General features: G+C 38.4%; 1 protein-coding gene across 2 annotated transcripts; it reads left to right on the top strand.

The window, feature by feature from the left end:
- Nucleotides 1–2,421: 2,421 nt before the first annotated feature.
- LOC105055562 (histidine--tRNA ligase, chloroplastic/mitochondrial) lies at nucleotides 2,422–16,353 on the top strand. 2 transcript variants are annotated; one of them, XM_010937403.4, is made up of 12 exons: nucleotides 2,424–2,685; nucleotides 2,775–2,920; nucleotides 3,021–3,116; nucleotides 3,625–3,713; nucleotides 3,939–4,068; nucleotides 7,499–7,591; nucleotides 9,797–9,871; nucleotides 11,563–11,680; nucleotides 14,639–14,781; nucleotides 15,333–15,461; nucleotides 15,744–15,904; nucleotides 16,033–16,353. In XM_010937403.4, the coding sequence occupies exons 1-12, from the start codon at nucleotides 2,526–2,528 to the stop codon at nucleotides 16,169–16,171; spliced, it is 1,479 nt and encodes a 492-aa protein (XP_010935705.1). In that variant the 5' UTR covers nucleotides 2,424–2,525; the 3' UTR covers nucleotides 16,172–16,353. The 2 variants fall into 2 exon arrangements, with proteins under 2 accessions (XP_010935706.1, XP_010935705.1); XM_010937404.4 differs by lacking the exon at nucleotides 3,625–3,713 and having other exon boundaries at nucleotides 2,422–2,685; nucleotides 3,982–4,068.
- Nucleotides 16,354–16,972: the final 619 nt, after the last annotated feature.

Genomic DNA, 16,972 nt, shown 5'->3' with positions numbered 1-16,972 from the left:
CCGACGGTCGATTTTCTCGAACCTGCATTCATAGTCGTCGATCCGTCGGTGCTGGAAGACCCCAGGAGTGGAGTCTCCGGAGGAGTCCGAGAGAGAGGCGGACAGCATTCGCGGTCGCTTCTCCTTCCTTGCTCATTCCAGTTGGGAGGGAGAAGGCTGCCGAGACCGATGGGTGTTGCGCCGCGGCCGCCCCTCCTCCTCTCGGTTGGAGCACTGTGGCAGGTGCTCCCGCGGAGGCGACGGAGACCGATGCGGGTGCCGGCGGCTACTCCTGGAGGGCATCGGACGTGCCGCTGGTTGCCCAACCGGTGAAGGCGGCTGCCGGACCGGTTGTTGCTGAAGGCTTTTGACCGCATCTGTCAGCACAGTCATCTGCTGTATGATTGCCGCAATCTACGCCTCCATGGTTACCGCAGGGTGCGGAGAGCTGGGTTCCGCCGCGGAGGATGGAGGAGAGGTCTCTTCCCGATGGGAAGAGCGCCTCGCCGATCCGGTAACCCTCGATCGCTGAGCTCTCATCTTTGTCATCTTGAATTTTGTGGGGGTTACTGCGCAAGCCTATGCGACCCCCCTACCTGGCGCGCCAATCTGTTGCGGCCAATCCCCTCGTCGCCTGGTCGCCGGGAATGAGCGCCTGCAAAAGAAAGTCCACACTGACCGGAGACGGCTCCGGCGGGGACCCTCCGACGGTCAAGTCAGAGAGGAGACTAGGCAACAGTGAAATGAAGACAGGGAGCTCAACGAGAGGGAAAGAGAAAGAGAGGGAGCAAGCCTGAGAGTTTTCGGAAAGACCCCTAGCACTGTTGCCTTCCCCGATATATATAGTGGAGCGTGGTATGGCGCTGTCATTAATGGCGCGGACAATTGAAGAATTGTCAATCCACTGGAGATTGTCAGAGTCGCCGTGAATGTGTCAAATCGTCGTGGGGCTGTCAAATCGCTAGGGTTGATCCATACCCTAGGCGGGATAATGCCTCTAGGCGGCAGTGCCGCATGCTGTTGTCAGGACCGACAGTCTCTGACAGTAGTACGGCGATTTGAGGAGTCGACCAACCTTGGGTCGGTGGCCAGCTGAGGGGCGTCGGGTAGAGATTCGGACCCCTCCGACGGTTAGTCGGGCACGTCGCGGGAGTCGGGCATCGGACCCCCTGGTGCAGTCGGTCGGGAGGGCAGGAAGGGTCTGCCCGACCGACATATCCTCGGTCGGTCGACAGTCGTCGATCGGTCGGTCGGTCGGTCGGTCGTATATGTCCGATTATAAGTCGGCACGAGCGGGGTCGGTCGGTATTCCCCAACAAAACATATTAGTATATTTCATGTCAAATTTATCAGGTTGTATCAGATTGGGTTTCATTCTAGTGGGCTCAAGGTTGGGTTAGAACAGGTTTAATATCAACCTTAACCCATCCAACCTGGGGTTGAGACTTAACCCAATCAGTTTGTTGGATTTGAGCTGGGCTCTTCCTCCCGGCTTGCACCCTTCTATAAGTTCCAGAGAAATTCTTTGTGCACTGCAGACGATATAGAAAATCCGATATGGAATACATCATTTTATCCGATTGATCCACGAAGTCACTATTTTTTTACGCACATTTAATGCCTACAGATCGACTTTTTCGTTTAAAAATTTTATATGACGAAAATACCTTTATTCTTTGAAAAAAATTATGATATCCTTATTATGACATCCTGTGTCTAGAAAGTCATAATTTTTATTTATGAAATGTCATAATATAATGCATGATGTTATAATATGCACAGGATGTCATAATTTCTTTCAAAGAACAGAAGTATTTTCATCATTCAAAATTTCAAACGAAAAAGCCAATCTGCAGATATTAAATGCACATTGAAAAGTAGTTGGACAAAAATACTCTTTCTATATTATGATATTCGAGATCAAATTATGACATCTTCGATCATAATATGCCACAGAATATCATAATTTTTTAATAAAATCAAAAATATTTTTATTATATAAAATTTTTAAACCAAAAAATCGACCTACATGAATTAAATACGTATTGGAAAGTAATGACTATATGGATCAATCGGAAAAGATGATGTGCTCCGTATCGAATCTTTTATACTACCCATGGTGCACAAAGAATTTTTGATAAGTACAAACAAGCTGTCGGTGCCAGCAAGAATACAATCTATGCTTGAAATGTCCCCCTGTCGACCCAATACTCAGGTGGGCGCATGTGGGTTTTCTGGTAACTAGCTAGGGCTGATCATGGGACGGGCCTCGGGTCCAAGCCCCTGATCGTATGGGTGATGTGCCCAAGTCCGGCCCATGATCGGCTCTATTAGGCCCAAATGAAAAATCAAAATTTTAAGAACGGCTCACAAATGATCACCTGCCACGTGATCTATTTAGCATAATTCACCTTCACCAGCGAAGAACCGAACCCCAAGACCCCAACTTCTTTAGTTTGAGAATTTGAGGCCTCGCCCGTTTTCTAACACTCGAGCTCTCTTATCTCCTTTTCCCTTTTAGGATTTGAAGAAACCAAGACAAAACTATGTCTGCGTTCCCTCCACTCCGCCACCTCCTCCTCCGCCCACGCCTCCCCCTCTCCCTCCAACCCTTCGCCCCTCTCCTCCGCCCCTCCACCGCCGTCCCCATCCGCCGCCGCCGCCTCCGCCTCCTCTCCTCCTCCTCCTCCTCCACGGCCACCCAAGGTGAGCTCTCCACTCTCTCATCTCCGCGTTACCAGCACTCTTCCCTTCAATCCCCCTCATCCCCGAACTCTTTCCTATCCTCTCTCCAGACAGCGCCGATGAGGTCGCAGAGCCACCCCCGCTGGCCACGGGAAAAGAAACATCTGTTGTCGACGTCAATCCCCCGAGGGGTACCAGGGACTTCCCTCCGGAGGACATGCGGCTCCGAAACTGGCTCTTCCAGAACTTTCGAGAGGTAATGAGGTTAAGTGCTAGCTGTTAATGGCTGTTCTTGGGGTCTTGCACATCAGTTGTTTGGTTTTATTCTTGTTGGATGGTTTCCACTTTTTTGCTAGGTGTCTCGGCTGCTCTCGTTCGAGGAGGTCGACTTCCCGGTTCTTGAGTCAGAGGCTCTATTCATCAGGAAGGCCGGTGAGGAAATCACACAGCAAGTAAGCAGATGCTGCTTCTTTGATGTGTATTTTCTTTTTTAGGTATGAAGATATGGTTTTTGATGTGGTTCTTGGCGAGGGATTGAAAGCTTATAAGAATTTTATAAAACCACAAGTTAGGGAAGAGTACAGAGAAGATACTAGTACGTTTTGCCTTCAATGAGCAGTAAAGAAATCAGCACAAGATGCGCCAATAGCAGCACATACCCAAAAAAAAAAGATATTCCTTTTACAAAAAAAAAATAAAAAATGTTGCATTGTTTGAAGATCTTTTCTGAGTTGATAAATCTAATTTCACTGCACTGGAATTGACAAGAAAGCCTGGTTGAAAAATCATGATTTGGGAGTATTCCAAACTTCGAAGAATTGTATTCTTGAGCTAGCGTATTCTTTTCTGATTACCTTTTTCTATATTTTCTGACTTATGGTCATGGTTGTGCATGAAAAGATATGCTCGAAATCTTTCATAAGAATTAAGTGGGTTATGCGTTACTCCTTTTATTGCCAGCTGTACAATTTCGAGGACAAAGGGGGTCGTCGTGTTGTTTTGAGGCCTGAGATTACTCCTTCTTTGGCACGTCTCGTGATAAAGCAGGGGTATCACTCTCAAAAATTCTCCTTTTCTTTTCTTTCCTCAGAAAATATCATTTTGAACTTAGAACATATGGACCTGTTTTTCTCAGTCTCAGATGCAATTACTCTTCCTTTTCAACCTTAGATAAGCCTTGAAAGTGCAATTTATTATGTTAAGAAACTTGTATGGGTATAGGACGGACTTCTAAAACTAGCCTGAATTTGATCTTTAATTTTTTTCCTGTCTAGAAAATCTGTCTCCCTTCCATTGAAATGGTTTACTATAGGGCAGTGTTGGAGATATGAACGGATGACAAGAGGAAGGCGCCGTGAACATTATCAATGGAATATGGATATAATCGGTGTTTCTAAAGTTCGGGTATGTTACACATGAGTTTCATTTCACTAGATGAGGAACTCTGCAATATTGTTCTATGCCTTATGGTTACAGTGCAGTGTTAAATTTATATGCTTAAGCTTAACTGTGATAGGATCTTGACATATTTTTCTTTTTCCTAGTTTTGCTCAATTGATTTGATCCATACTGCTGCAGGGTCATTAGTTTTAACTTCTTTCATCTTGCAAAGTTGTTTTTAATAATCTATCAACATGACCCAATATGTTTGAAGGACTTCAGTCTTCTAACTAAATTAGTGGTATGACATTTTGAATGCTTTTGCATTTGTTTCTAACATCTGCCAGTATTAAAACTTGTAGAATGAAATGTAATAAATTAAGTGCAGTTTTAATCAATACAAATATGAGAATGAAGTTCTTGTCAAAAATGATGGCAAGAGGTACCAAGGTGTATTTGGTATCAGCATACTGGATTAAAATACAAAGAAATGAATGTTCTGATGAAGCATATCTAAAGGGGCTAGAGTTGGGTGCATGAAGTGAAGAGGTGCTTCTAGTGTGTTTTGTGCCTAACACATAGGCGACTTAAGGGAAAAAAAAAAGTATAAATGAGAATAAGTTTCAATGTTGCACTTTTCAGTTTTGTGGGCAATAGGCAGACAATGTAAGGCATGGTAGATATGAGAATGTTGAGATATATGTGTATTAGATGCAGGAAAGATAGTTTGAAATAAAGATTTTGGAGGAAGCATAAGATTTGTGCTGAGTGAGACCAAAATAATGAAGAACTAACAAAGATCTAATGCATATATGAAAAAGGTTTGAGGAGGCCATGATGAGAAGAGATGTTGAATGAGTGTTGAAGTGTCAACAAGGGGAGGGCAAGGCCTCTTAATGTAGTAGAAAGTTTTGGTAAGAATTGAGATAGCACTTAGAATGATAGATGGATCTACAAGGATTTGAAAAGCACACTCCACATAGCTAGGACAAGGCTTCTTGATTAATATTTGGTAATATAAATAACCAGTACATCTTAATTTACATTATTTTTGAGGTATTGTATATATGAATCAGTCTAACTGCTTGTTTACTTGTAACAAGGCATCTTGGTGTTGAATCATTTATAAGGATAGCGATTGTAGCCAACCCACTGGGTCTCCGACCTGACCTGACTTGAATGGGGTGGATTTTATTTGACCCGATTAAAACTTGAGGGCAGGGGGTTCTGGATAAAATATCTGAAGCGGATTCGGGGTGGGTGTGGATAATCGTATGCTCTGTCCCGAACTTGACCCAATATAATCCTAACCTAAATCTCTTGTTTCAAAGTTATAATTATCTTAGAATGTTTGCATGATGAGTTCCTCACTCGATCTGACCCAACCTGACCCGCACCATGTACTTGACCTGATCCGGCCTGAGGTGGGTATGGGGCGGATATGGGTTTTTAATTGCAAGATGGCTACGGGTATTGGCCGACCCTATCCATGCTTGGCCCATTGCCATTCCTTATTCAATCGCCTCTTTTATCTGATAATTTAATAATGATATCAGGTTGCCACTTTATTTATTGCTAAAGAGAAAATTGAGACTGACAATCAATTCATTCAAATGACACAAGCTTACTAATTTGCCAAGTCAAAATTCTTTAATACTTCCGCACCAAAAGAATTTCATAACAAACAGAAAAAAAGCAATAAATCAGGAAAAATGATCATAGATTTCTTGTCTTGCAAAGTTAAAGGGAACTATGCTGCAAAGATTAAAAGAGATGATGCCCTATCAGCTGCAGTTTTCTTCATGGCTTCCCAGTGAAGCATGGAGTAAACATATTCGCTAAAGTGCTACTTTTTTGAATGCTTCTATTGGGTTCTCTGGCTTGAAACAAACCAGGGGTTCTTCTAATATTGCTGCCATGCACATGATGGCATTGTTAATTATGATCTGTGGCAGAGTTATGCTTGCAGTACTGCTGGAATTGATCCAGTTTTAGGCAATTGAGTGGCACTGTGGTGTGCTAGAAACAACCATCAGTTTTTGGGGTTCATAGCTGGGAAGCTTTTCTCCTTTTCTTCTTTCTTCAAATACGTTCTCCTTGCAATGTGTTGACTATGTACAAAATAAAATCCTTTTGAGGTTCTGGTGGTGGTGTATACTGTCTTGGTTTTTTGTGATGTGGCTTTGTCAAGTGAATTTAACTTTGACTGTTAGGCAAAATTATATTGTTGAAATGCTCTCCTGATGCTCTGTTGTCTTAGAAGCAAGAAAATTTTACTTCCATTTCCTTTATAGACTTAATACATTATTCCTGTTGTTGTTTCCAACTGCGAGTAGGCTACACTATTTTGACTTAAAATGGCATTGGGGAACAACTAAGAGGATTGATAATAAGTCTGATGGCATGGTAGTGGTCTAAATCAAGAGTTTAAGTTTCGGCCAGGACTGAACTGAAACTGACCTCTAGTTCTGGGTTTCGATCAGTTTTGGTAGTTTCTACCAGTTTAACCAACACTAATTGAAACTTGTTATCAATGCTTGCTTTGAATAACTTTCTGGTGTTTACAGTTCTACTAGGGTCATTTCTTTACTTATTTCAGTGCATAGAAATTGTAATATTAATTTTCTATGATTTCCTTTTTTTTTTTTTTGGGAGCTTAAAGAGGAGATGGATAGTGAAGTTAAGTACATAACCATTAACAGGATGCGGTCTTTGAAAAGGTACTTATTGAAGCACATTATGAGAACTAATGCAAATAACTAAATACAAGATATTTAAATAAATAAATTATTTTTCTTAATAAAACAAATGTAACATTATGTAACTACATGCATTTTATTAGATAGCTACTAAACCTTAAAAATATGAGAAATTGATATACTTGTCAGTTGTACAAGATAATGAAGAAGAACTGAATGCAGTTGGCCCTAAAAAAGCTTTGTGGTTGCTATATGTAATGGATTTTCAAACACCTAAAGTTCAAGAATAAACAATATATATTTGTTCAAAGTAAAAAGTACTTGTGTACTTCACTTACATGAAATATTAATTTCCAATTCTAAATTGTTGAACTTAAAGAACCTATGTAGCACAAAATACTTTAAAATGCTGACTAATAAGTTTTCATAACTTTGTTTTTTTTTTTTCTTGATTTTTTGATCGAAACTCCAAATCTTGGGGTGGAACTTCCAAGAACAACGAAACAGGACTCCACATACGCAGCCGATATCGGAACTAAAACCTAGTTTTCAGACCTTGGTCTAAATGCCTTTATTTTGTTTAGAAAGGCTGCTGCAACAAAGTGCCCTATTTTGATTAATGAACAAAAGATGGGTATCATGCAATTTTTTTTCCTCTTTTTTTGGGGCAAGGGTTACAATAGATAGTTTCATATTTGCTGCAATCATTTTTGTAATGTAACTTATTGTCTAACATTTTGGTATTTGTACCACAGGCTGAGGCTGAACTTATTCATGCTATTGTCCTCTTATTTGAGCGGCTTGGGGTCACATCATTGGATGTGGGAATCAGAGTGTCTAGCCGAAAGGTTTACATTCAGATCTCTCTCTCTCTCTCTCGTAATACCTTTGTTATTTGAGTTAAGATTGGACAAAGAAAAAAAATCCTGAATAATTATTTTTCTATTATATAAACTAAAATACATTTACAATGTATGCTGCTTCATTTGGTTGGATAAAATCCAGACATGTTTCATATCAAGAGTTGGTAGTTCCATTAAAAACAAAAGCCAAGAAATTTGATGTAAGCAATCTTGATTTTAACGTAACTGTTTTTCTTGAGTTTTTCCTCTCTTCTGGGCACTTTGTTGGTACTTGGTAGCTTATATTTTCCATGTCTGCTTCTGTCAGATATTTATATTGTTATTGATAAAATTATGGGTGGTATGGAAAAAAAGACATGAAACATACGACATGTGCTGATCACTTCAACTATTTACATTTCATTGGAAGAACGTAAATGTGCATACCATCATATAGAACCACGACTCTTTGTTTTTGTTAGTTGGGGATGAAGCACTTTTTTGCTGTGTATTTATGTAATCAGTGCTACCATCTATATGAGTTTGTCTTTAGTTAGATTAAATATACTGGCTATTTAATTCAAACAATGTGAAGGATATGAAATTTTTAAATTCATAATCTGGCTCCATTAGCAAACCTACACTTATGTAAGATCTGGGATGATTGTATGGAAATAGCTATAAACATGTTAACTATAACTATGAGGAAATGCTTCAGTTTATACTAAGTATGGATATAGATATCAAGGAGCTCAAACTATAGAAACCATCATAGAAGCAAAGTCAAAGTTAGGGAGGCTGATTAAAAAATGTAAGTGTGTCTTCTTTCACATGTAAGATTATGATTCACACAATCGAGACAAACAAATGAAGAGCACGTAAAAAGATAATCTGACTAATTGGATGAAAATCAAACAAATCAACATGGTCAGTCTTCACTTTTATAGATTACAGAGTTTGCCTGTTCCAAGTATATCATCTAGATACTTTCGAACATTTATCTTTGGACTCAAGCAAGGTTGTGAAACGATACGATTGGCTTGAGTCTATTGGTAGCTATTATTGTAGGTCTACATAATAGGGATGAGGATGCCAATGCATTGCCTGCGTCCTCTCCTTTATCTTAAATGTCTTCATCTGTTGTAGCTACTCATGTTCTGGCTATTTTTGCTATTTTTTAGGCACCCCCTCCTTCGTCTTAAATGTCTTCATGTCTTGTAGCATCTCATGGTCTGGCTACTTTTTGCTATTCTTCTCTATGACATCTTTCTTAGTTGGATGTGCTAGCAACTGAGAAAACAATAGGATAAATAGAACACTAAGAGGTGGACTGAGATATAATCTTTTCTTGATGAAATGTTGCATATGCTGATGCAATTAAAATACAATAACTGTAACAGATCTTGAAAGATGATTGAAAGGAAAGAAAATCAAAAAGAAAAACACTGTTTCTCTGCATATCTAAAATGGACATGACTATCAAAATTTGCAATATGTTATTGCACTAGATCGCACTAGATCAACATGATTTAATTGGGCTGGCAATCTGTGGGTCTACATATCAGCAGATATGCATGGGCACATGTTTTGGATTTCTTTGTTAACTTTAGAACAGCCAAGCAACGGGATGAAACAATCAGATAAAGTGCATTGCTTTAATCTCTCAGCACAATGAATTTTCAGATGTTTCAAGGAAATGATAAATTCAATCGGCATTGATGCCCTCTATTCCAAGAAAACATTGAAACTAGTGAAAATTCTGAATTAGAACCCACCTTGCACATCTTAAGGACTTTCTTATAGTTGGAAATAACTTGGATGAGGCATGCTTCCTAAAGAAATTGTTTGATTCTTTTGTTGTCATGATCGAGGAAAAAGGTAGGTTTGCCTTCATTGCTTGTTTTAAGTCCATAGAAAATGTTTTTTCAATGTAAGTATGCAATGCCCCCATGGCATTTTGCCTTTTCCTTTTATTATTTGATTATGATGTGAACTATGAATGACTAGAATAGTGGGGTGCCACCCTGTTAAAAGTTGTCTTTCACTCCTTTTACTCTGTTTCTATGTATTCATATGAATAATTAGTTTTGCACTAGTTTAATATTATTTGTAGTGAAGAAGTCATTGACTTCTAACTTGTGAGTGTAGTCATCTGTTCATAGTTTATTATGTTATTGCTATTTCTGAGATGAAAATGCTTCCTCCTTGCAGGTTCTGCAGGCAGTGCTGCAAATGTATTCTATACCAGAACATTTGTTCATGGAAGTTTGTGTCATTGTCGACAAGGTCGCTTAACATCCAACTTTAATTATTCATACCCATTTTCCTTTTTCAGTCTGCAATGAGTTGGATTTGGAATGTCCAGTGCTTTATGTAATAGATGGTTTCACTAGTTATCACTATGACAGTGATGACAGGCTGAATGCATGATCAATTTTTGTTAATCGGCATCTTTTAGTTTTTGTTAATCGGCATCTTTTAATTTTGCAGTCTGCTGTGGCAGTTCATGTTGTGTGCTAAGGTATCTTAGGAAAATTACTAAATAGAAAAGAAAAATAGGGGATTTTGCAGAAGACAGTTTACCTTATTTAATATTCACAAATCAGACACATATGTTGATGCTGTTGTTCTTATTTGCAGAATCAGCCCATTGTGACCTTTCTTGGACCATTGTGCTCGTACCTTTAGATGAACGCACATGCTTATCTTAGTTGATGCACACAATTTAGTAATAAATGCACACATGCTGGTAATAGATGCATGCATGATACTGGTTTGTGCTTACAAGAAGTCAAGAGATTAGGGGTATAATCATCCACTGAAGTTCAAAAAAAAGAGCTTGATCGGCAAATATGAAATAAAGTGGTCTTTTGAAAAAATCCCAGAAAAAACAATAGTTGGAGAAAGAGGAAAAACTTTGTGCTGCAGTCATAATTGTACCAGCAAGATGCACCTACCAACTACCATTAAAAGTAAATGAGAGGGGTTACAAATGGTGATCAATGATTATGCATTAAAAGTTTTAACATGACATGATTGACAGGGTCCAAAGGGTTACCAGTCATAAGTTGTGAAAGAAATGGTAATTATGACATACGCCATAATCCTCTTCTTCACCAAGGATTCAAGGTGGAGCATCATACTTTTCAGCAAAATATTCACCAACAAATATGAAATATCTGATCAAATAAACGATGGACATATCTCATGACCAACAACATTTTCTACCTAGCCCTTGGAAAAAGAGAGCAAGAATCATATAAGGTCTCCTGTATCAGGTCTTGAAGCCCTTTCATGCTGGGCTTTGCTGATTTATGTCAAATGGCTCAACAAACTCAGAGAACCTTTCCAGTTACTACTGCTGTATCCTGAGATTAAAAGATATTTCATGTGCACCATGTTGATAATGATGTCCTTGAGCTTGTCTTAGATGGCTCAAATTTCTGGACGACCTCACTTTGTAAAGGGATGTGGATGCACCATTTACATCATGAATAATGTTTGTCAGAGAATTCTTCATTTTCCTATATGCTCCCTTAGTTGCTATTGCATCTCTCCATCAATTGTGAACTTCATCTTGATCAGCATGCATTGGATCAAAGGGCTGTAACCAAGATGGCTTGTATTCTTTAGCATAAACATATAAGTATATAACTTTTATGACCTTTAGTTTGTTTTTTAAATGTTTCAATAGAAATAGTATCTTTCTCTTAAGCTTTAGCTGAAATTACATCTAAACTATCAGTTCTTTTTTTTTAAAAAAAAAATAAATTTTCAATATGATAATCATGTGAACTGCCTAATATTCTAGGCACTGGCATATTTTCTATGCACAAATCATTGTAATGGAAATGTTTGTTGCATGCAGATTGTCATCCAAACTTAGATATGCATGTCTCCTTGTTCCGTGATCCATTTGATAACATTTTTTTCACATCTGCTTTAATGATGGTTAAATTTTGTTGTATTTAAGACAGTTGGGAAAACTTTCTAGAGAAGAGGTTGAGAAAGAATTGATGCAAGCTGGTGTATTGTTGGAAGCTGTCAAGGGAATAGTTGAAGTCCTATCCCTCAAGTCATTATCCAAACTTGAAGGTTTGCTATCATAGAAGTTTCCAAGTCAATTGTGCGTTCATAATTTACTTTTGACAATTTTTCAGAGTTTGGATGTCTGTTACCTTATCGCCGAACCTTTTCTTTTTGGAGAAAGTGGTGTGTACTTTCTGATGTAAACCATCCTATGTATTCTACTCGTCTATGCCATTCTACAATGGTTTGTTGTCATAGTGGACTCCTTTATAATGATAAATCTAGGTTTATCTTATATCTGTTTTTAAATCTACATAAACACAATTTTGTATCTTAAGTGATGATGTATAAAACCAACAAAGTTCTGATAATCTTTATAATTGATTTGTTTGTACAATTCGTTGTATTTTTTTGGTTAGACGATTACTATGGAGAGTAATCAAGCTAAACATGTTCCCCTTTCCCTTGGAGCAAAGTAGAGTAGGACTATCATACTAGGCAATTTGGTGGATGATTAGAGGAACAGATGCAATTACTGAGACATAACCAGTGTGAGTAGTAGTTGTGGTCAAATGGGTGAGGATTTACTAGTGGTAAGCATTCTAAGGTAGGGATTGATAACTTATGGTGTTGTATCTGTTCTTGTACTTCAAATTTTGCACTTGCCCTGTGTTTTGGTACCTTCTTTTTTGCTTCTACTTGTAGTCCTATTCCCATTATATGCTTGGCTTTTCAGTTTGGGGATACACCAAGGATTATTGGTACTTTTAATTGTTGAGATGATATAATGCTAATTAGTTTGGCAACAAAATCCATTATGCTAAATTTGAACAGTGGAGGCAGATACATGTTTAAAAATTACTTGATCATACAAAGAATCCTGAATGTTGTTTTAAAGAGACTGTAAAGGGAAAGGCGTATGAGACCAATAGCCAAGAGATATATTTGAGATACTTCTTACTTAAAAGGAATAATAGAGAGATGGATGGAGAGCCATCCACTAATATAAGAGGGTGGATATGACTGTGCTTTTGGATTTTTGCGTAATTGTTGCATGCTGGTGAAATAAAAAGGAGAGTTACAAGGGAGACAGTATGACTGGTAATATTGGGTTACTTGGAAATTCCTAGTATATGAATGGATGTAACATATAAAAAGTTAGGTGGGTTTGTTGGAAATGTGAGAAATTGTACTTTAAGATGTCCAAATGTGCGCAGAAAAATGAGCTTAGGAGTCACTTATGATGAAGAACATGATAAGTAACTGTTTCAGGTGTTAAGGCTATGTGTAGCAAATAGCAAATGTTAACAATTGGATTTTGGGTTTCTTTCAGGTAAAGAGGAAGAAAGAGTTGAGGAAAGCCCAAAATTTAAAAAGATTTAGGCAGCAGGCAGGGAGCCAGTGGGCCACCTAGCTTCTAGGTGCTATCTTGCTATGGGGGAGCCTAGGTTTACACAAGTATGAGTTCGTAATGTTAAACGTAAGGCAGGGGCCTAGGTGGCTCAGGGATTTGTTGTTTATAAAATCAGGAAAACCAGATGGAAGCTGTTGGAGAGGATTAAAAGAAAAAACTTTGTTTAACAGAGGGCATAAGCCTTAAAAAATGTATATGATTGAAATGGTGCATAAAGCCAAACCCAGTTAGATAGGATAAGGCATGACTAGTGGTGGTGACACGATAAATTTTTTATGTTTTTTTTTTGGTGGAAAAAAGCCCAAGCATGAGGAAATGCTAGATGTTTGATAATTTCTCATTTGATCAGAATGAAAGATCCCATTAAAGCAGCTAATCCCATGCGTATTATTTGCTCATCGGGTAGCATAAATTTCATAGTATCATAAATGGCTATTCTTAGTATGGCCTAGCTGCTGGGAGAATTTACAAAATAAATAAAGACCCCTGACATCACCTTCTATATTGAGATGTATCATAAGACCAACAAGTTAATTTGAAATCTTGCTATCAATTTCTTGGCCTAAAAGTTATCTTTCGTGATGAAGTCGGTTGGGGTGTTGTTTTGTCCTCTTTACAGGCCACTGATGCTCTCTTCTTCTTTTCCCTCTTAAGTCTTTAAATCTTTGCATCAAGATTTCAGGAATCGGTACCGAGACTTGTACCGGTTCTTGGTTGGTATGGTGTGGTATCATACCGGACTGTACCGACAATAAAACATTCAAAAAAAAAAAAAATCCACCAACGGTCAAAAAAAAAAAGAAAATCAAGCCGAATCGGATCGAACCGGTACCATACCGTACCAAACCGTACGGTGTCGGGTGGTTCGGGTCGATACCGTACCGAACCGATTGGTTCGGTCTGGTTTAGGTTATTTTTCGAAAAACCAGCCTAAATTGAACCGATTCTTTGCCGGTATGGTACGGTATTGGGTGTATTGGCTGATTCAGACCGGTATGGAATAACATGCTGTGCATCTTCTTCCTCTTCCCCTTGCTTTGTCTTATTGTTTTTTGTGGTCTGCTGTTCTGATCTTATGCATGATATTAAGTCAGAATGTCATGTCATCGCCCATGCTGCATCATCTTTACGAACCATCAATATAACCATGAAAATGGATATTAGAACCAATGGAAGATCTTATCGACTTATGCTAGTGGGTTCCATCTCCTAGAATAGCCTAACAAGGTGCCTATAGGCAAGTTATGTCAAGTCAAAATAATGATTTTGTGCCCCTGCGGTGTCCATCCTTGGTGCTAGTTATGACTGTGTCAGCTGTGCATTTTGTTACATCCATTAATGTCCATCCAGGGATCCATTTGTCTCATATGCTAGTTTAATGGAGGGATATATGATTCGATGTTCTAAATTTTACCATTTAATATTCATCATGTAAAGCTTCCACTTATGAAACAAATAGGGTGGCAAGCATTAGAATCTGCTCTTCCATGATAAAAGCTAAAAATAATGATCCCTTTGTATGTATTTGCACTGGATCATATTTATACTAGTGAAGCATAAGTTTGTAGAATTTCAATTTCTAATAATAATTTTAAATTGTGCTTATGTAGAGGTTCTGGGGTCTGACAGCGAAGCTGTGGCTGATTTAAAAAGGCTTTTTTCACTTGCTGAACACTATGGTTATTCTGAATGGATTACTTTTGATGCATCAGTAGTCCGTGGACTTGCCTATTATACCGGGATAGTCTTTGAGGTTTGAATTGTCTTAATTTTTTAGCATCATATTGAACAAGTTTGATTACTATCATAACCAAATGCTGACAGTAAATGGAGACTTCATTGCAAAACTAGGAATCGCCATAATGTTGTATGTTCTCCTAACTAGGAATACAAATACAAGTTTTTGCAACAGCAGATGCATGAGGGCTTAAACTCTCTTTTTTGGTGAATCTATATTATACTGTCCGGCTATGACATTCTTCAAACATTGATTAACTCATAGATATTTTGGAAGCAAGTTGATGCGGATATATGGCTCTGATATTTGTGCATTATAAATTTTTGATTGATCGATTGTCACCCTTAACATGGCTAGATACCAAGGTGTCTCCTTTGACTTACACAAATTTGCAAATAATCTTTTTGTTGTGGTAATAGTTTTTAAACCTGGTGGCTTCTATCTGGCTGAGGCGAACAAAAAAAATATAAGTAAAATGCATGATGATTCTTTCCTGTGCCATCTATCTGTCGTCTTCTAATTGTTTGCACCCCCTCTTTTTTTTTTTTTTTTTCTTTTTTTGCCAGGCATTTGATAGAGCAGGGAAGCTACGGGCAATTTGTGGTGGTGGAAGATATGACCGATTACTCTCTACATTTGGAAGTGATGACATTCCAGCTTGTGGTTTCGGATTTGGAGATGCTGTTATAGTGGAAGTATGAATATCTCTAGTTTCTTTTGCTCTATTGATTTTTCTGAGAAGTTGACAACTAAAATGCTTTGTCATGGGAGAAATGATCTCCTTTTGAGATGATTTGCCAATTTTTTTTTAAAACAAGCAGATTTTGTTCATCAGAGTGGAGAATCCACTTCAGTTAGTGCTTTCTTCACACTAGGGTTCTTTCAAGTTTTGAACTTTTCCTTTTTTATTTTTGCCTTTTATTTTTATTTCTCATGATTATCCAATAATGACTTGTTGTGTATCCGAATTGTGGCAGTTTCTGAAGGAAAAAGGACTTGTGCCTGACATAGCGCGCCAAGTAGAAGACATTGTATTTCCATTGGATGTGGAGCTTGAAGGACCAGCATCCAAGGTTGTGTCCTCTCTTAGAAGGAAAGGCCGCAGTGTTGACCTTATAGAAGATAAGCGACTTAAGTGGTATGTCTCAAAATCATTATAATTTATGAGTTTTGGCATTAGAATATAATGCTGCATCCTACCAGAAACTAGAACTGTATCTTCTACATTCTATTCTTATTAATTTTGCTTGTGTTTTCACTTCACAGGGTTTTTAAGCATGCAGAACGGATCAATGCTAGCAGGCTTGTCTTAGTTGGAAATTCTGAGTGGCAACGAGGTATGGTTCGTGTAAAGAACCTATCCACCAGAGAAGAATATGAAATTAAAATTGACGAATTATGCTGACCGTCATACTTGTTTAATTTTATTGTAATATCTCAATGTCAATTATTATTGAGGTTTTCCTGCTTATATCATTGTTAATCCAAATAATAAGATGCTGATAAGGTAAGGTGGTTCATTTTTTAAGTGGAAGAGATGGATGAATTTTTTTTTTTTTAATAATTGTATTATGAGTACTGATTATTTTTTCAAAAGATGGTCCCAGATTTTTCTGGCTCAAGCGGCTCTCAGAGTTCTGCATCTCATGGTGCTAACCGATCTTCTGTATTACTCTGTCTCCGATAGTAGCCCAATCAGGCTGCTTGAATTATTTCCAATGGAGATTTTCTGGATTTCTACAAGGATTACCCCATCACCATAGCTTGAAACTTTCCTCTATAAATCTAGGTAAAATTATAGAGCAATTGTACTAGTTTTCCTTGAAGACCGCATGTCATATCTCTCTCTTTCTTCTGCTTCGTTTGCATGGTTTCTGACTTTCTGCATTACTTGAGTTCAAGAGCTGGAGTTTGCTGGTGCTCTAATACTGAGCTCTGGGTGCAAACGCATCATTTGCTTGTTCTACGTTGAGGTGATGCCGTGTGTTTTTATTCTTCTAGCTCCCAATTGCACAAAACCCCATCTGTACAGGGAAAAGTTGCCTGATCCTCAGGAAGCCAGCTGGAGAAAAATTAAAGAAGATCAAGCTTGGTATCATATGAGAAGAACAAGGAAAGATCATATCAAAGGCTAAGTTGCCAGAGATGGGCAACCAAAATCCTTCTGTTGTGTAGACACGTTAGTTGGGATAAGGACTCAGTTTGA

This window comes from Elaeis guineensis, chromosome 12 (assembly GCF_000442705.2).
Source record: "Elaeis guineensis isolate ETL-2024a chromosome 12, EG11, whole genome shotgun sequence".
Lineage (NCBI taxonomy): Eukaryota > Viridiplantae > Streptophyta > Magnoliopsida > Arecales > Arecaceae > Elaeis > Elaeis guineensis.
This window is presented reverse-complemented; position numbering and strand designations above follow the sequence as displayed.

Excerpts from the sequence above, each read along its gene's own strand:
- LOC105055562 (XM_010937403.4), top strand. The coding sequence starts at position 2,526 with ATGTCTGCGTTCCCTCCACTCCGCCACCTCCTCCTCCGCCCACGCCTC. Across the intron at positions 3,117-3,624 it reads GTGAGGAAATCACACAGCAA|CTGTACAATTTCGAGGACAA; the intron begins GTAAGCAGATGC and ends TTTTATTGCCAG. Across the intron at positions 4,069-7,498 it reads TCGGTGTTTCTAAAGTTCGG|GCTGAGGCTGAACTTATTCA; the intron begins GTATGTTACACA and ends TTTGTACCACAG.